Here is a 19,832-nt window from a genome sequence, read left to right as displayed (position 1 = left end):
GGAGAATATTCACTGATTGTGCACACCCTGACTTGCACCCTCATCAGGCTCCTGTTTATCTGTCTTTGCAGAATACTGGGTTGGTGGAGTCTAATTGTTTCCTATTATTTCACTTACTTGATACTGGCTAAGTAAGCGTTGTTCCTTGTTATTTCAAGGAAGTCAATTTCAATTTTGCTGAAATGTTCTATCTAGGATGCTAAGTAGTGCAGACATCTGTAAAAAAGTAAGGTAAGACAAGAGCTTGCCTTGCATTGAAAAAGAGTAGACACTCAGCAGTAGATTCATTTTAACCACTTCAGCTGACAAAGCAAAGAAGTAGATATTAGTTCACATTTAATTTGGCCTAAATGTTCCTGGGACAGGAAGTGCTTGGTGAAAAAATAAAAAAGCTAAACACAAAACCGTAAGACAGACAAACATTCAGCTGCCACCCTCTGGAACTTGGGTATCATTACAGTTCTGAGGCCGACATACATTCGGCCTGCATGAACATGCGTACAACTGCAGGTTTTGGCCTCTAACGTCCAAACCCATTAGCTCTAGAGTGGAAATGTAGCTCTGTTTACTTCATTGTTCAGGTGCATTATCATTTACTTAGTTGTCCAAGGGTTTGTACGTTGATAGTACAGGAAGTGAGTGTATTTAAGATAGGTGGTTTATCAAAGATCTGATCAGCTAAGTTCCTAAATTTGTGATGCCACTAATGTAGGTACCGAAGATACAGGGCCAGACTGCAAGGTGCTGCAAATGTTTAACTGCAGTTGGGAAACAGTTTTGAAATACAAAAGCCTGCTAGAGATGATCAAATAATTACATTTGCACAGAGTAAAAGCAAAAACAAGAAGTGAGGGTTTTTTACGAATGTGAAAGGATTGTTCAGTACACAAAAAGGTGTGATGGCAAGTCTGTGGTAGAAGCCTGGCTGTACCAACAGAAATTTTCTAGAATAGTTAAAATTATTCCTCAGCTATTTTAAAGCCATAATCTGTGAGTTGTAGAGGGTAAGAAAAAGAAAATCCATGGGTTCTCAGTATAATCATGCTTTGGAAACAAATTTTGGATCTTGCTTTAGTTTTATGTCCTGTTAGAAGGATTTTGAACAGTACACAGAAGATTTTTAAGAACTTCAAGCTTTAGTTGAGTTACAGGGCTGTTTCATAAGATAATATGATCAGAGGATTCAGCTCCACAAAAAAAAAGAGAGTTAACAGCTATGCTGGCATACATTTGAAATACATGGCAGTGCTGGAATAATAAAAAAAATATATTAGCAATTAGCACATCAGAGTAGCAGCTGATCTACCAGTTACCTACATAAATTAAAACACCTTAAAACAACCACTGTCTGTGTTCTGGTGAATATTTATGCAAGAGAAGCATCAAAAGCCCATGCTGTCGTGAAAAAAAAAATTAGAAATGTGTGCTAGGAATTAGGCACACTGATTATCCATGAGTGAACATTGAGGCCATTCAATTAGATTAGTTCCGAGTATTTAATATTTAATTAAATTCTTTTTCCTTGCAAAATTGTGCAAGCAGAGAGGCCATAAATCTAAAGGAAGCACTTGAGGTTTTTTAAATGTCCATTTGAAGTTTCCATTTATTCCTTTAAGGAGAATGAACACTAAAGCAGTTGGAAAGAAGGAGAGAAATTGAAGCGAAGACAGTGGCAGTATTGGAAGGAAAACAAAAAGGTTAAGTTAAAAAAAAAAAAAAGGAGGCAGCAACTATTAAAGTCACTTCCCAAGTCAATGTATAATTTTAAATAAGTTGTTCTGGAGTTTTTATAGCATAATTTGTGCAGAGAATCTTGAATTACGTAGAGACAAAGCAGCTCCAGTGACACTGCATTGAATTCAGCTTTTGTTTACACTTTCACTCTTCGGAGCATTGCCCAGCTCATGGCGATGGGAACTGTACGCGCATGGGCAAGCATGCTATAGGCTTTGAATAGGATTAGCAAACACAAAGGGTTTGTTCAGGCACATGCACCTCGTGTTTACATGCAGAGATAGAATTCTTAAACATTAGCTTCTTTTTCAGTGCTGCCCCAAATCCTCTAGCTTCTTAGTTATATAATTTTTCAGGATTCACACATTCATTTCATTTACAAAACTACTATAGAAGGGTATGATGAGGTTTTAAAAATGGGTTGTCAGGTATGGGGAAGAGAAAAGAAACCATTAAGGATAAACCAGTTTGATGAATTCAGTGAACAAGGGAATTGGTTTTGTTTTGCTTTGATTTCTAAAAAGAAGGCCCTAAGACAACAGATTTCATAGGAACAAATTAGTCTACTGATGGAAAGAACATTATTGTCGTCTTGAGTATAGAGGGTTGCGTTTTCATGTTTTTCAGAATAACCTATAACTGCTATTTCCGTGGCAGCAAATCCTCACCCTCTGCGTGCTCCTAAAGCTAGCCAATAGGAAGGAAGCATGAGGAAAATAGGGTAAATAGACAAAAACTAATCATCCTATTCTTGAAGTCTGTTGCTAACCACACACAGACGATTTCTCCAGGTTTTTTTTGGATTAATAAAATCTGGAGCTTTGTGCAGATAATTCTCGTTGATGAATGGATGTCTGAAATTTTTAAAGGCAAGATCTAAACATTTGCTCAAATCTGCTGGGCAAAAAAATTGATGTAGCTTGATGTGTCTGAAATTTAAATTTTATTCCAAAACTTTTATAGGCCACCATTTATTTATTTATTTATTTTATTTATTTATAAAAAATTATAAAGGGTAGTAAAAAAGTAGCCTTTTAGTGCAGTAACACAGATTCACATAACTCATTCTGAAACAAAAAAAAAAGTTATATCTGTGACAAAAAGCTTGACCTGAATAGTACACAGCAAGATAAAACTTTCTCCCCGTTTCCAGCAGATTTTAAAAATAATCATTTAACCTGAAGTTCTGTTACTAAGCAGCATGGGTTTCAGACGAATAAGCAGTTAAGAAAGCTGCTTTTTTAAAAATTATTATTCCTTTTCTTTATCTGTAAAATGGATATAATACTTGTAATATGGATTTCAGAGAAAATTCTGTGAGGCTTAATTTATTAACTGCTCCGACCGCTTTGCTGGATGGTCCCTGCCAACTGACTTGGCAACAGACAATTTGAGCGTACAATCACAGTCTCTCTTTGGATGACACTGTTTTTTATCTTCATTTTCTTCATATTAATTCAGGGATCTGTATGTCAGGTGGGCATATTAACCACTGAGCTGCTGGTGACCTTTGGTAAAAGCCTGCCAGTGTCTCTTACGGAAGCCGACAGCACTGCAGACTGGCTAAGCACTCCCCAGTACAGGGGAATCGTTGATCCCATCAGCCGGTAGTTACAGCAGTCACCTAGACTGCAAGAGATCAGATTCAGATTCATGTGCATACGGGAACTATTGTATTAGATGGCCTAGACTCACCAGGTGATTTAGATGGCAAATAAGGTAGAATCGAAAGACAGAAAATGAGACTGAATTTATGTTTGAACTTAGTATATGTTCCCACCTTAGCTAAATTGTTTATTCTAGACATATAAAATGTTATTCTCCTGATTCTGACCGGGGGCGGGGGGATTTTTATTGTAAAATGTTTATTTTTTATACACTTGCAGGGTTTATTTGGGGATTTTTTTGTGTGTTTTTTTTTTTTTTGTAGAGGCCCGCTCTGTCCTGAAATTTCATCCCTTACAGATTCACACGCCAAGGTATCAAATTCAAAACTATCCTGGCTAATTTTTCTTCTAGTATGATTTCCACATATTACTTCTGGTTTTGAGGTTGTGCTGCACTGGGTAGAAAGCCAAAAGGAAATGATGTTCGAAGCAGTGGCACGGGAACAGTGTTACCAGGGTTTCTCAGGGCCACTGCTGGTTACATGGAGTTACATCACATTTAGTATTTGTCTTCTAAGTTTCCTTGTCTGTAAAGCACTGACAGAAGAACTCAGTGTTTTGAACATCAAATTAAGAATTCCAAGCACAAGATACAAGAACATAATTTCTTCCTTTCCCCCCTTAGCTCCCCCCACTAGAGGCAGTACTACTGTCTTCTAGATGTAGTAATAAACTAGTCAAAGTAACCAAACACAGGAAGGGAAACATAATGGAGAAAGGAGATTGAGATTAGGAACAAACTCAGTAGTCTCTGTTACGATTACATTGACTCTTAGGAGGTGAGCTAAAGCTTCCAAAATACCGTTTTCAGTTATATATCGGAATACAATAGAAAAAAAGCCTAATTTTTGAGAGAAAGTAACAAAAATATTGTTGGATCTCCCATCTACAGGGAATTTCTAGGATTAAAATAGTGCATAAAAATAGCATGGTTTTGAAGGTACTATAAGCATTTTTCAAAGAAATGCACTCAGTTGACAGTCCAATAGTTAATATCTTGGTAAAAGCTGATAGCCTTGCTTATGCGAATTTATTATGAGCGTGTGTGCAAAAACTCCCACAAGTAAATGGCTAACGGATGTATACTTCAGGCATACAGGCATTAAACTTGCAAAATAAAGATGAGCACAAATAAAACTGGAAAACTGTCCTTTTGGAAGTTTGGAAAGCATACTTCGAAAATTATGCCTAACTCTGAATATATGAAAAAACAAACCCAAACACAAAAAAAAAACACTAGAAAAAAGCAATACCCAAGTCATTAAAGACAAAAAATCACTAATTTCTGGAAAAAAAAAATTTGTAGCTGGGAAACAAAAAGAAATGTGCTTCCCTGCCCATGGCTCAGAACAGACCGTGCTCTGGAAGTAAGGGAAAAAGAACAGCTTCGAGGTATGTTATACAGATCTTTGTTTGTAATCAAATATTTTAGTTGCCTGTCAGGTTGTTTTTATTCATGTACACTTCTACATTTTTAATATATATTTGTATTAATAAATGTATCGAACTTTTAGTCTTCTTTAGTCAGCCACATGTAGCTACCTCTGTTTACTCGCATAGAACACCAAAGAGTATTAGGGGAAACATGCCATTAATATTACAACAAGAAAACTTTCTTTCTGCTCAAGCATTTCTTAAAGCTGACAGTTATACTCTGTCAGCTCCTTCAGTTGTCATTATGCCTAACGAGCAAACATATGGTAAATACATCATCTGAGGCAAAATGAGAGCACGCTGAGGTGGTGCAGGCTGACTTGTGATCAGAGTTGTCATGGGAAACATGAGGCCTTCAGGGGTCTCCCCTGTTTTGTAGCATTTTGGTCTCACAGGATAACAGTGAGTCAGTAATAGTGCCACAGCTTTCAGGAATTTAAAAGTGAAAAGCTTCAGCTCTGTAGAAAAAAACAAGGTAGAGCTGGAGATCTGGGCAAAAGAAATGAGTAGAGAAATGCATAAAATCCTGGGAACAAATTAAAACTGCCATAAGATATGAACAAATACCAAAATAGGATGAAGATTGTCTGCAAGGTGGAATTGACAGAGGCTGAGGTCGTTTTTCAGGACTTGGGAGTCACTTGTGGACCCTTTGAAGCTCCCTTGGGCAGTGCAGGGGAGGCTGTCACGCTGGCACCACATCACAAGATTTAGGAGTGGGGTTGTGCACGTACAGGACCTGCGAGATGAACCTAAACTTGTGGGAGAGATTTGGCAGCTAGAAGGACTTTGGAGGCTGCATTGGGATGGGGATATATTGGATTAAGAACGTAGGAGATTCAGATTCTGTGGAAACTTATGTCGTCTTTTATAAAAGAAAGCTGTGGAGGTAGCCTGTGTAGCAGATGTGTCACGTACCTTGTGTTCTGGTTTTATGATAGCTTAGGTATGCACCTTCTGGGATCAGTGAACTTTCCAAGGCCAAACATAACGATACAGAAACTGTGGTAGTAAGGTAGGAGTACAGCTAGAGAGGACATAATTCCAGAAGTAGAGAAGCAGGGGAAAAAAAGCAGGATTTACAGCAGACCATAGTAGCTAAAGCCAAGGGAACATTCCTCTCTTCCCGTCTTTTACTCCAATTCAGTTAGGAAGTTGTTGGATCAGAAGACCATGCCAAAATCTTCTCAGTAGAAAATAGTATTGTTTCTCTGCCTCCTACGTTATAATATGTAAAATCCTGTAATTGTTTATGTGGATACAGTCAAGGCATCTTACATCAGAAATTGCCACTAATGCATCTTCCATACAAATGCGAGCAATGAAGTTGCATTAGGTAAATACGCTCTTAAAAAGAGCCAATAGGCTGTATTTTTATATTTTTTTATTATATATTTAAAATCTAGAGTTTGCTTTTTTTTAGTTCAAAAATAAGAAACCTGGAAGTACGAAGTGCTGATGATGTTGCAGTACTGGAGGATTGCATAGATTTTTCTTTAGCAAAAACAATGAGCAAAATTGAAGAAAAACTAGAGAGAGGAGGCTTACCACATTGTCTAGATGATGACATTCCAAGTGTTGGACATGAAATTGGAGCAGGTAGGTTTCCTCCCATGGTTAAGTAATGTTATTCTTGCTTCCTGACTGTTAGAAATGGGTTTTGCTGGGGAAAAAAAAAAAGGGGGAGAGTTTCTGTAGAAGTTACAGGGAAAGCTGTAAAGCCCTTAAGTTAAAGGAAAAAAAAGTTTTTCTCCTTTATGTAATCCGACAGGAAGACCAGGTTACACATGAATAATTATGGGAAAAAGTGAAATTTTATCTCTATTTCCACCTTTGTAGGGAGACATTTGGGTGGTTACGTATGTTGAATATGTGCGTAACATTTGATCCGTTTCACTGAGGAAACGGAAATACATTCTGCTATGCATGTTTATACGAAAAGGTGAGCTTCAGTTCTTTGCACAGATCCTGCCTTTAGAGGAAAAAACATTTCCTCAGATCAGTGCTGTGGAGAATCTTCCAGGTACTTTCCCACTCTAGACGGTGTGTTTATGTTTGTCCTAGAAATGCAGTAAGAAAGGGAATTGCAGCATTTGCCAGTGAAGCTAAGGGCACGATGCACATCTGTCTTGGCTCTGGTGTGATAAAAAAAGGCTTTATGTAATTCTTTACAGTGCTAAAGCAAGCATAAAGTCAGAGATTCGCTGCCGTAGTACGAAACGCCCAAACCCTCTTATTTTAATCTAACAACTTGATGCATGCCAACACAAAAATAGCTTGATATCTAACCTCATGTAATTCTGTGCAAGTTTTCTATAAGTAAGTCTCCAAAAAGAGATCCTTAGGTATGTTTTTTATCTTCTTGTTCCTGAACTAAAAAGAAATTGCTTTGGACTACACTGAAAGCTTACACCAAATAAATTCAAGGTAACTCAAGAAGAGTTAGTACTGGTGTCTAGTAATCAGGCCTTGTGGACCAAGGGCATGTATTTGAGTAATGAGAATTGTTTCTATAGCTTTAATGGTGAAATGAAAATACTCTGAATTGATTTTTGCTTTTTAAATTTTATATTAACTCTTTCGAACACTGAATGCCTCCTCAATATAAGATCATAGAATGGTTTGGGTTGGAAGGGACCTTAAAGATCACCCAGTTCCAACCCTCCTGCCACGGGCAGGGACACGTCCCACTGGCTCAGGCTGCTCCAAGGCCCATCCAACCTGGCCTTGAACCCCTCCAGGGATGGGGCAGCCACAGCTTCCCTGGGCAGCCTGGGCCAGGGCCTCACCACCCTCATCATGAAGAATTTCTTCCTAATGTCTAGTCTAAATCTTCCCTGCTCCAGTTTATAGCCATTCCTCCTTGTCCTATCACCACATGCCATATCCTCCTTATGTTGCTAAATAAGTTCCTGCAGAGCATGCTAGCAGCATCCGACTCACAGAAAGCTTAGTTTTAAAAAAGAAGTAGATGTAGGTGCTAAACAGGCCCTGTGTTACAGGGTGGGCTGATCCCTTAGGGCGAATCTCCTAGTAAGGGTTCCTGAGGGTAACATGCCTAGGAACATGCCATAGACGTTTTGGCCACTGTGCTGATGAGATGCCATAGCATGATCCTTTCCTTGAGCTTCTTGCAGCGCTCTTCATAGACTCCGGTTCCCTATTTTTATCTCATGGTCACAGGTTATCAGAGTGCAGCCATTTTTATGTCAACACCAGTAGCTTACACATTATTTTTATCAAGAGCTGCCTTTGTGGTTTATAACTCAATTCTGCAGTAATAAGCAATGATGGAAGCACACAGACACACAGAAGGATAAAGGTGAATTTATCTCTATTTTTATCTGTTATAATATACCCCACCCATGAACAAAATAACTAAATCATAGAATAAAGGCATTGTTTTACTTCATGTTAATCTTGATATTAGCTTAGGAGCTCAAGGCACCTATTCTTTCCTGTAGAGTATCAGGATACCTCAGATGTTTTTTTCTTGTTTACCATCCCCTAAGCTGCTGGTTGCTTTATGACCTGACCATCCTGTTAAGTGATACTCCTCCCTCTTATCGGCTGTGTGAAATGATTAAAATTGACCCATTTGGAAGCTAATAGTTTAATTATCTTTACCTCTTGTGAGAAGTCAAACTAATGTTGTATTATAGCTCTCTCCTGAGGGTGGTATGGTTCTAGCTGTGCTCTTGGATTTTCAACAAGGTTTACTACTAAGTGCTTAATAACATAGAGCTTTCTAAGACAGAAGAGGAGTTGAGTGTGGACTAATGACTGAGTAAAAGAGAAAACAAAATGTTAAAAAGAAACAAGCAGGTTTTGCAGATAGTGGTATAGTGTGGAGTGATCTGTCATGGAGCTTACATTGTTCAATATACAGCAAAATAATCTGGAAAAAGGAACGCTAGCTGGTAAAGAAATTTCTAAATGAAACAAAGACGTTAGGATAGCTAACACTGACATTGAAGTGTTTAGAAGAATTTCATAGTACTGAGTACGGTAATGGAATGGATGTTCATATTCAGCATTAGAGTGCAAAGTACTGCTCATAGAGAAAACAAAGCCAGTTACACCTGCTTCTGAGCTGGACTTTGTTTAGTTATTACTAATTAGGGTATCTCCAAAAGCATAAACTTATTGCATGTTCACAGTGAAAAAGGCAGATTGATTGTTAGTAATGTGTCAGAAGGTAACAGAAAACAAACTATTGTACTGCTATTGTTATTCTGTTATGTAACCAATGCTACCCCATCTTGTGTTTGAGACATAGTTGTGCACACCCCATCTCAAAACTAGCATGTAGAAATAGGAAAGGTACAGGAAAGGAATATAGCAGCAATTAGAAGCGTGGAACAACTTGAATTGGAATCTTCAATTTAAAAACAAAACAATTGAGCACAAGAGGAAAGATTCTGTAATGAAAGCAGCAATGGCAAAGGGAAAGCTGACTTCTTGCAATGCAAACACTAGTAAATACTGCATTAAATGGGATTTAAAACAAGCTATACAAAGTGTTTTTCTTTCGCATAATGCATAATTATATTAGCCAACTCATCACCACAGGATATTGTGAATGCCAAACTACAATATGTTTTGTGAAGAAAACCAAACAACTTAATGGTATAGAAGTACCTGAAAGAGTACTAAACTTGATGGCTTTAATATGGTCTCCATCTCAGGATAGCCACGCGTTAGCAGGAGGTCACAAGGATGTAACAGGAGGGAAAAAAAGTCAGTCTGTATCTTATTTTTCATGATGTTTTCCTAAACCCTACTTATTATTGGCCTTTGCAGAGTTACAACTTAAGCTGCAGATGACAGTGGAAAGGGAAGATGACTGAAAAAAAAAGAATTCCTGTTACAGCAAATGAACACATGTACCCATCCGTCCCTACACACTCAGCTCCAGATACTCATCCTCCACTTTATTCTTTTCCCCTTGTACCTCCTGTGAATAACATTTATTCCTACGCTGCTCAGCTTGCCCCTTGTGCTATTGCTGTGCTTTGTACCTGCTGGAAGTTCAGGGGGAGTTCCTTGTGAATGATCTGGGGAATGGGTAGCAGAAGAACATACTGTTCACATACAGCTTGTTTTGTTGTGACAGAAATTTGCCTGTTTCTCTTCAATCATTATTAACAATGTTGTGTGCTTTAAAAAAAAAAAGTGAGTTCTTAAATCAGTCTTGCTGCTTTTCTGCATTGAATGAGGAGTACTTGTGGATATTAAATTTAACTTTTTATGTTTACAGAAGCTCAAATCAGATTTCTTAAGGCGAAGTTACGTGTTATGCAGGAAGAGCTGGATAGTGTAGTGTGTGAATGCAGGAAAAAGGTAAGAGCTGAGTTTTCTTCTTGGTAGAAATGGAAGAGGTTCCCCTTTAACAAATAATTGCATCAGTTCCCTCATCTTTTCCTTTTCAAGAATTAAGAGCTAATGTTCTATTTTTTAAAAATTTCCCAAGAATTTAGAGTCAAGGATAGTAATTTAGGTATAAATGTGATCGTGGGCTAAAAGCTTATGAAATATATTTCATGAAAAAAAGATTACACTTCATGCAGAGGGGGGTATTTGGAACTGGATATTTGTGTGGATCAGAAGGAAGTGAAGGCAGTGTGAAACTACACCAGTATTTTACTGTTAGACTGTACTACAAGTGAGTTTTATGATCTACAGTGTCTGTTAGTATCTTTCCAGGTGATGCTCAAACATCTCTCGAACTACAAAATCTTAAACAGTTTTTGTCTGTCTGCCAGAGGGATCACCTCTTTTTCATGTATTTGTAATCAAGCAAGGTTTTTGAATTAACTTGCCGTTTTGCACAATCCAATTATTCTTAATTGTAGTCTCATAACTGCAGAATGCTTTTTTTTTGACCTATTCCCCGGGCCCAAGTGTGATGGTGACATTCACAACATATGGCAAATGACCTTTGTGTTTTCTAACAAGCTTTTCATTTAGAGTCGAGGAGCAGGATGACATTAAATCAGTTTTTTGAGATAGGTGCCTGGAGAAAATCTTTAGAAGGAATTAGATTTTGATATTTTATATGTACTTTATTTCATTTTTATCAATGTAGGTATTTCAGTACTTTTATGCTGTGATCAGAAGTACGTTGTTAACATTAAAGATATTTTAATATTCAAATAAAATATAATTTTGCCAGTTGCTATTGAACTTCATCATTCCATGCCAAAAATACTACAGCATTCAGTTAGTATAGCAGATGACAGAAGACAACCTTGTACCTATTCTTGTCATGAGCCCATAACAGTCTGTATATAAATGTATCATTTTGGGCATTAGTTTCTCTGGTGTGAAAATCACTTTATTACATTCATATTAGCAAGGCCTTGAGATAGATTCTGGGGTTTGTTCCAATTCACAGTCCAAGCATTGTAAGGAAGCAGTAAATCTGTTTTAAATATAAAGAAGTGGGAGTTTCTGAGGTGTGTGCAGTCACATAAAACTTAGGGTGAAGCACATACATTTCCCATGTGAGAAGAATGTATTCCTAGAGGCTGAGAGCACAGGAGAGAAAGGCCTGTTTGCATAGAAACTCCACTTCTGTGTGTGCTTTGGTATACTTTTCATAAAGAAATAAAGGGCATAATGTATTTCTGAAATAACCTACATTAGTATTCACTTATAGTGTTTAAAAGGTTATAAAAGAAAAATGCCTTGAAATTATAGTGCTTAATGTGGGATGGAATTGCCAGTAGGTCATGAATCTAATACAAGATTCACTTGAATTCAAGAGAATCTTGAATGTGAACACTTGATGTATCCTGGGTCATTAGCTTGCTTTTAAGTCAAAACCAGATAATCTCCTCAAATATAATGGATTAGTTTATCAGTAATTATATTCGCTTCTTTTTCCCCAAATTTTTCCTAATGTGTGCATTTAGCTGATCTCACAAAAATGTCAGGAAGTATCTATGTGCCACTGTTCACATTATTCTATAACATTTTGATAGTTAGGTCTCAAAACTTTTGAACTACCACAGTTTAGATGTTTTACACAGTGCTGAAAGAAAGTTCCATGTAAAGGAGTACAGAAAATTAAATGAGAAAAATGTTACTGTTTTTTGAAGGATTGTCCTGGTAAATTGGTGTTTTCTTTCTTCGTCTTAGTTGTTTCCTTTCTTGAAATTGTTGTGAAATCCATCAGGAAGGATCTAAACATATTAAAATAACATCATTTTTAAAAATCATTGTCTCGGGACCTACAATATGTATATTTTTACTGCCTTTTATTTACAAAACGTTACTATTGTGTTATCCTACTGATTCCTTGAAATAATTTAGTTGAGTTTTTTTGCTAATTACTCTCAAACAGGCTGATGAAAATCAGAATTTAAAATCTCAGCTTAAAGATACCGAAGAAGAAAACATCAGCCTGCAACGAACAGTTGGTACACAACGTTCTCAGATTGAAAAGTACAAAATGCTGTTTCAAGAAGCAAACAAAAAAAGCGAAGGTTTACAACAAGAGGTCATTGCTCTACAAAAGGTATTGCAGATACTTTTCTCATGCAGAAGGGAAAACAACTGCATCAAATCACCGTCTCTGCTCTGGTTTGATAGATTCACATCCAGAGATCCCATTAGTGTTTCAGTATCTAATAATAGGTTTATAAATTGTATTTTTAAATGGTCTAATCACTTTTGAAAAGGAACAAATAGTAGATTTTGCTGACTGGCTTCTCTTCTGCTTCTACAATTGTGTATTTCAGTATTTTGAAATTAAATTCTTGTGTAAGAGACATGCAAGAGAGAAAACCTTTTCAGAAACTGCTGTCAAATTCACAAAGGAATCTTGAAAAGTACAGGGAAATTTTATTTTTCTGGTTTTAACTATAATGGTTAAAAATTACTTCTGGTAATAGGAGCTTTTGTGTAAACTGAAGCACCTGGTGAACATTTTGAAGAAGGACACCTGCAGCTGGCATCGATGTCTTCCGCAGCTGGCAGAAAGGATGTGGTTATGTTCTTGAAAACGAACTGTTGGAAAACTAGCCTCTGCAGTGTGGATGAATCAAAATTAACCTGGGTCCTGCTGTAGGCCACATATGCAAAATTGTCTGTGTGCCTAGTTGTAGCAGATGGCCTGCGTACACAGCTTTGTTTGTTTGGAACTTCATCTAAGAGCAGCATGTGTTTTTCTTTAATTACTCAGAGCTAGAGAGGTTAACTTCAACACCATGTAATACATATAATGTTGAGTAGTACAGGTAATAGAACGGGCAGAATGGTTCACTTAAAATTTTGGGGAAACCAGAACACAACTCAGCCTAACAAAGCCTCATTGTACTTCCGTTAAACCATACTATACATTTGTATAGGTATGCTTGCATCTTAATGGTACGTAGTTCTGACATTTTAAAACTAAAACGTTCTGAGTTTGTGTGTTCTTTTTGTGCAGATACTTTGAGGTGTTAAGTTCCTTTTGAAAAGTCCCCTGATACTTGATTCTATTCAGAAAAATATTTGGTAGTAGTACTCATACTACTTGTCAGCTCACAGTAAATAGGGCTGAGAGACTTACACGGTCATTTAGCCCGTTCTCTTAAAGCAAGACAGGATATATATACCCAAACCATCCTGGACTTAACCTTCTGTGTTGGCAATGTCCATCATTCCCTCAGGCAGGCCACGCTAGTTCTCTGGCTGTACCATCCTCAATTGCTTCAATTATTCTTAACAGGTTCTGTTTTCTAGAGTTTCTCAAGGTAACTGATCAGATACAATCATGACTAACAGTGGTAATTCTTCCAAATACTGAGAAGGCAAAAAAGACAGATATATTTAAGGAATGGTCCTCTGCTAGTTTGGAAGTTATTTTATGTTTTTTTCTTTTCTGATCAAAAAAAATACTTAACTGCCAAAAACCTGCAGTAATTGTTTAAATCTCCTATGGACTTAACAATCTGAAAGTTGTTTTATTCTTTAGGTATGAAGTAGGATTCAGCATTACAGAATTAGTGTTGTTGTAGATTTATTCTAGAAACAGGTTTAAAAGGAGTTTCCTGTGAACATGGGCCTGAATTTATGCTGCTGTGCTGATAAACTCTGAAGACTCATGCTTTCAGTCTAGAGAAAGCTTTCTGTGTAGTTGAGATAGCACAAATGTAACCTCTGGACTTGTGTTGCTTTTTTTGGTGGTTTCTGTTGCAACATAAACACTAGAAGACTTCAGTTGTGATAGGAGCTTTCCCAAGTTTCCTCATGTTTTCAACAATTGAGGCAATTTCATTAATCCCACAGCTACTTTTTTTTTTCATCTGCCTAGGCAAAGATTCTCACCTGGTTTTCACAGTTGACCTGAAACATAATTAGCCTGTAATTTTTACATTTCATTCTGTTGGCGTTTGGCCTCTGAACATTTCTGCTGGAACACCCACCTCAGCTGAATTCTGATGCTCTCCAAAACTTCTGTCCTCTTTCCAGCTCGCCTCTTTTTTTCCATCTGGTTGATCCTAATAAATTATATCGCTTCTCCTGTCTTTTCTCACCACCTGTCTTCAGGAACATTCCTTCCCCTGCGTTCTCTCTCACTTGTCAATGTGATGGGGCCATAATGTTGGGTAAAGGACAGGGAAACACCAAAGTCGTGCTCTTATACCTTTCAATGCTTAGTGCAGGGGTTTTATAATTTGCCTTGAAGAAGGGATTGATGTTTAGCAAACATTATCTCTCAAATGTTTTTGAGGGTGGACAGGTGTTGCTGAGCTTTCTAAAGATAGCAGTGTTTCGTATGCTTGCTGCGGGGAGGAGAGCAAGCCGCTGGGAGGGTTCCTCGTAGATGAGCTCTCTGGTATCACCCCCCTACTGATATTCAGGTGCCTCCACCATGCCAAAAGAGTCGAGAAAATCCAGAGATTTAAATGGAACACAGTTTTAGAACACAGCATTTTTTTTCTCCCCCCTTAGAGGAATATTATATGAGGAAATGAATTCAGTTTTTACTTAAAGCATTCAAGAATTGGCAGAAATCTTGCCTACTTACAAAATAAAATACTTGTTTCAGATACTTCTACGCTGAAAAACTTGGGAGTAGAATATATTTAACAATATACCCTCACTTGCAAAAAAATCCTTGTTAAGATATTGTGTATGACAGTGAAGGTAAAAAGCCCTAAAAGAAATAGTAGAATTCTTTCATTCCAATGATATGAATACCTGAGAGGTAATCCGCATTGCACGCAGACTATTTCTTTTCATTGTTACATGTTTGAAAGGTTATATTCTCCAGCTTTTTATACCAGCACAGAATAAAATACATAGCACAAAAGATCTAGTTGACCCTAGTCACAGCATCATCATCTTGATAGAAGACAGAGCGGCTTGCATGCTGTGCAGCTTGTTTTCTGTGGAAACGTGGGGGCCAGCTTCCAGCAAACAAATTTGCGTTCTCTGGTTACACACGTGCAGGGTTCCAGAGTGGCTCTGCTGCTGTCCTACCAGGCTTTCACTTGTCCTTTTGTAACAAATCAGATGGACAGGTTAGCAAAAAAATCAAAATCTGTTTGTGTGAACTCTCGGAGAAGACACGTGATAGAATTTTTGGAGGATTAGTGAGATTCATCATGCTGTCCTGTTTTTTTCATCTGTTTTGGAGAAGATTCAAAGCTTCCTAGGAATATCTGTTCCAGTCAGAACTTTACCATAGCATCTTTGCTCTATACACTTGTCATTTAGGGTGTGTTTCATGGATAAGTGATGTAAAAATCAGAAATAACTGCCACAAGAGCTGGTGTGGAATTGAGAAAATAGAACAATTACTCAGAAATAAGGCAATCTGAAGGCAAATGGTTAGCAGCAAGCCCTCTATCTGCCCTGATTTGGTTAAAAGAATCTTTCTGTGTCCATTACTAAAAATTGGATCATCTTTTAAAAAAAAAAGTCTATTTCTTTTTTTACAAATGACAGGGGGTGCTCTTTCTGCCAGGATTTTTTCTTTCTTCTACTTTGTCTTCTATCTGTATTCCCCAATCTTTAATCTCATTATTCTGATCCTCATCTTGTTCTCTTTTCTCCCTTCCCCACTTCCAGCACCATGAAATACCATCACCAGAGGTAAGAGGGAACTGTTGCAGTTGTTACCATAAACACTCGATGAACTATTTTCTGCCAGATGAAATAGTTACTGCCCTCGGCCATCCTCAGTAGGTCGTTTAAACTTTTTCTTGGCAATTGCTTGTAGCAATCTCTGGGAAAAGGAGGTAAAAGGATCACATGGGAAGAAGCAGCTGGGAATTCCAGCCACTGTTCCAGAATCTGCCACACAGTGGACATGCCGACATTTTTTTCTCTTTATCTGACTGAGGTTTTCCAGCACACGAGGTTTTGCAGTCAGTCCTATGGTCTGACATGATCAGCTACAATTATTCTAAGAGAAGGTTGAAACAAAAATGAGAAAGATCTCTTTTCAAGATTTCAAAGGAGAAGAGGACACTTTAATAGTGGAATTAATGAGGTTTGAGGTAGATTCTATCTGCAGGCCAAAGAAGTCCACAGACTCAAGTTGTCAAGGGTGAACCTTCCTGTAAATGTATTATCTGTATGGGATTTGTTAAATACCATTATTCATAATATTCATTTTTATCCTTTCCTTCTTAAATAGGAATTGGAAAATCTAAAGCGTGTACAAAAGAAGGCCTCAACCAGTCAGAGTGCAACAGAGGTTCGCTTAAACAGGGCCCTGGAAGAAGCAGAAAAGTATAAAGTGGAGCTGAATAAACTGAAGCAAAGCAACAAGGTACAGTGGCTTAGGAGCATAAGTCCCAACATGGATCAACTCAGTAATGCTAGAATGAGACAAAAAGCTTGATCGGCTTTGGAAGTATTTTGTCTCTTAAAGACAGTCCTAAAATTAACTTCAAGCAAGTCACCAAAGGGCTTGATAAGTTATCTGGGATGACACTACTGCAGCCTCTGCCAAGAGGAAGAAACGTACAGAATAATGTTACGGCCTTTCTGAAAATTAGATGCATTTAGAAGAAGGGAGAAATACGTATACACCCCCAATGCACACATGGGCGAACCACGGCTGTCACCTTTGAGTTATTCTTTTCTGAGGTTTTGATGTAGGAATATTTTTATTAATACCATTTCTTTTCAAAAATGTCCTGTGTGGCTGCTGTTTGTCATTTTGTTATGTAACGCCAAGTTTCATTGGTTAAATCGCCACTTTCATAAATAATACGTTTCTCCTTTTCTTCCCCTGGCAGGATGCAGCTAACCAAGAACTGAAAATAATTGAAGAATTAAAGATGGAAAACAAGAAACTGCAAAAACAAAAAGGAGAGCTAATGACAGGTTTCAAAAAACAGCTAAAGTTAATTGATATTTTAAAGAGACAGAAGGTAAGGACCAGAGTGCTGTTACATCTCACTTAACAACCTCTACCTAAATGTGTCTGTTGTTAAATGAGGTGATCACATAAACTAGAGCCCCTGGACTGGGAAGTTTTGATGCCAGGGAGCAGCAGCCTCACTTTTAGAAGTGCGTATTGCTAGCATTTTGCTTTCTAGCAAAGGCTGATCTTCTTTTGAATTGAGTCGGTTCCTAACTTGGAATGTACCCTGTTGTGGTGAAGGATTACTAGTGACAAGCGTTAGGACTGAAAGCATCTTTGTTCAACCATTCAGGTAACAACAGCAACTCCCATTGCTGCTGTGTCAGTAGAATCCATTCCAGGATGTAGATGTTTTTCAGTCCCCCCCAGCACATTGCCACAGCAGCAGCTGTAACAGCGAGCCCTCTCAGGAGGGAGACATTTGAGACCTAAGTTCTTCCTGGGTCCTCAAAGCGGCTCCTTCTCTACTACATAGTTTCTTTTTATTTACGTTCTGAGCTGTGCTGTACGCATACAGGTGCAGATCTCCCCATGTCTCAGACAAAAAAAAAGAGGAAAGAAAATAAAAAAGAGACTGTACTTATCCTAGCTGTGATTGAAGGAGGGGAGTTGAGCTCCATCCTTTTATAGTTCCTGGAATATCATGCATATTTTGAATCACACGCTGTAGTAACATCAGCGTGGGTGTTCCCATGCCCACTGTGCTCACAGCTCACCTTATTAGCTTCTCCATTCATTTTGTATCTCTGTCCATTCCTTTCCCCTTTAGGGCATCAAAGGGAGGGCAGGGGCACTGCCTTTTAGTTTCCTTGGCAGCTGAAGCTGGAGTGGGACAGAGGGTACACTTGCTGCCAATTCATGCTGAACAATTAGTGATACAGGTTTCACCGAATGGTGTTGTAGCGAAAAGTGGATGAGTGCTTCAGACACAATATAGCTAAAAATGTGTTAAACTATCACATTTGATAAAGCTGTACTGATGTCCCAAAAAGGAAGAGTATTTTACTTGGAAAGAGAAACCTTGGACACTGCAGTGGGTAAATATACTTCTCAAGATACATTTTCAGCACAGACCTGTCACATGGGCTTTGATGGTACAAAGAGAAAGAACTGGTGAGTTTACATAAAAGCAAATTAAAGACAGGTGAGAGCATAGTAAGAGTTGTTGCCTAAATCAAACAATTTTCCATTTACTGCTGCATTTACCTGACAGTTCCATCACACCTTTCACTTACCAAATAATTGGCACTGTGTGCTATCGTTTGTATCCATTTTTCTTCTGAGGCTGCACTAGACACGTAGAGCTATGGCTGTCACTACCACCTAGATAGGATTGTAACATCCTAGAGGGGTTCACCTCTAATTGCCCCTTTGGCTGAATCGAATGTGATTCACTTCAGGATGGAGTTAATGTGCTGCTTTTCGCACTCTCAAACCGAAGCTGTATGAGCTAAAGCAAGCAGCATGCAGTGACGTGTGGAGCAGAAGCACTTCAGAAGGGCCAGCCTTTGCGATAAGAAAACACAACATTAGATTTAGCCTTAGAGCACTGCAGTGGTCACCAGACATTTTGTAAACACTCTGGAAGCTGTTGAGCCCCCATAGAGAAAGACTAATTCTGCATGAAGCAGCAACTTCATGTAACAAAATACACGCTCTTACCTTAAGGATTGGGAACTGCACTATGGAAACACACCTCAAAATCTGGAATACTTCTCCAACGCAGAACAAAGGAGGTAATTGGAATAAGAGGAACTGGGGCTGTTTGAGCATTTTCATTCACTCAAAATACACTCAGTACATGAGGTAGCTCATTGTTCTCTCCAACGTGAATCCACCACAGTGGAAGAGTGGTACTGCTGTTTGACCGAGAACCAAAGCCACAGTCTCAGATAAACATCACAAAATATATTTTAGGAAAATCTTAAAGATGGGTTGGTGAGGTACTTAAGAATATGGTTTAGTGGCAGGTAGGTATGGTTGGACTTGATGATCTCAGAGGTCTTCTCCAACCTGGTGATTCTATGATTCTGAATGCTGACTCAGAATTGCAGAGCAGAGGAAGCCACTTAGCTTTTCTTATGAGAGTGTTACTACCTCACAGAAGGATGCTGTCAGCTTAGAACAAACTCGGATTGGTGGAACCTGAAAGGGAACAGTGCTAACTCTGCCTTCTGTAACGTCAGGAGAAGGCGTAGCGGAAGGGCAGCTAAAGCTCCGTGTGCACAACATACGCAATGGGAAGAACTTGAGTCTGCTTCACATAAGGCTTTTGGTAAATGAATGAGAAAAACCTAATTTGGGCCATTTGTGTAGAATTTGTGTGGCAGATTCAGATGCACCCAGCAGGTACAGCTCGCCTGAAGGCGAGGACATGCTACCACAGGAAGAATGAGGGGAAAAAACTCCCCCAAAGGTATTATTTATCAGTAGTAGGATGCAGCTGGCAGCAAGTAGTCACCGGTGTTCCAGTTGGTTTCTTCAGACCATTGTTTGTTTGCCTCAAGAGAGAGCGTTTAATAGAAAATCTTAGTTTAAAAGGGATTAAGGGAAGTGACTGAGCTTCACTGAGCTGGAGGGCGTTGTGCTGCCTCTGGGAGCTGCAGTACGCTTTGTTTTGAAAACCC

At 38.4% G+C, this 19,832-nt stretch overlaps 1 protein-coding gene across 12 annotated transcripts in view; it reads left to right on the top strand.

Moving 5' to 3' along the window:
- TEX9 (testis expressed 9) overlaps positions 1 to 19,832 on the top strand; it is a 31,533-nt gene that overhangs the window by 3,730 nt on the left and 7,971 nt on the right. For 4 of the 12 annotated variants that reach the window (XM_054077465.1, XM_054077466.1, XM_054077464.1 and 1 more), the window contains exons 4-10: positions 3,665 to 3,713; positions 4,708 to 4,793; positions 6,259 to 6,434; positions 10,096 to 10,178; positions 12,184 to 12,357; positions 16,471 to 16,605; positions 17,078 to 17,212. In XM_054077465.1, coding sequence (XP_053933440.1) covers positions 3,665 to 3,713; positions 4,708 to 4,793; positions 6,259 to 6,434; positions 10,096 to 10,178; positions 12,184 to 12,357; positions 16,471 to 16,605; positions 17,078 to 17,212 — 838 coding nt within the window. The remainder of the gene's footprint in view (positions 1 to 3,664; positions 3,714 to 4,707; positions 4,794 to 6,258; positions 6,435 to 10,095; positions 10,179 to 12,183; positions 12,358 to 16,470; positions 16,606 to 17,077; positions 17,213 to 19,832) is intronic. The other 8 variants (XM_054077475.1, XM_054077473.1, XM_054077474.1 and 5 more) reach the window with 6 other exon arrangements.

Source organism: Cuculus canorus, chromosome 12, assembly GCF_017976375.1.
Source record: "Cuculus canorus isolate bCucCan1 chromosome 12, bCucCan1.pri, whole genome shotgun sequence".
Classification (NCBI taxonomy): domain Eukaryota; kingdom Metazoa; phylum Chordata; class Aves; order Cuculiformes; family Cuculidae; genus Cuculus; species Cuculus canorus.
This window is presented reverse-complemented; position numbering and strand designations above follow the sequence as displayed.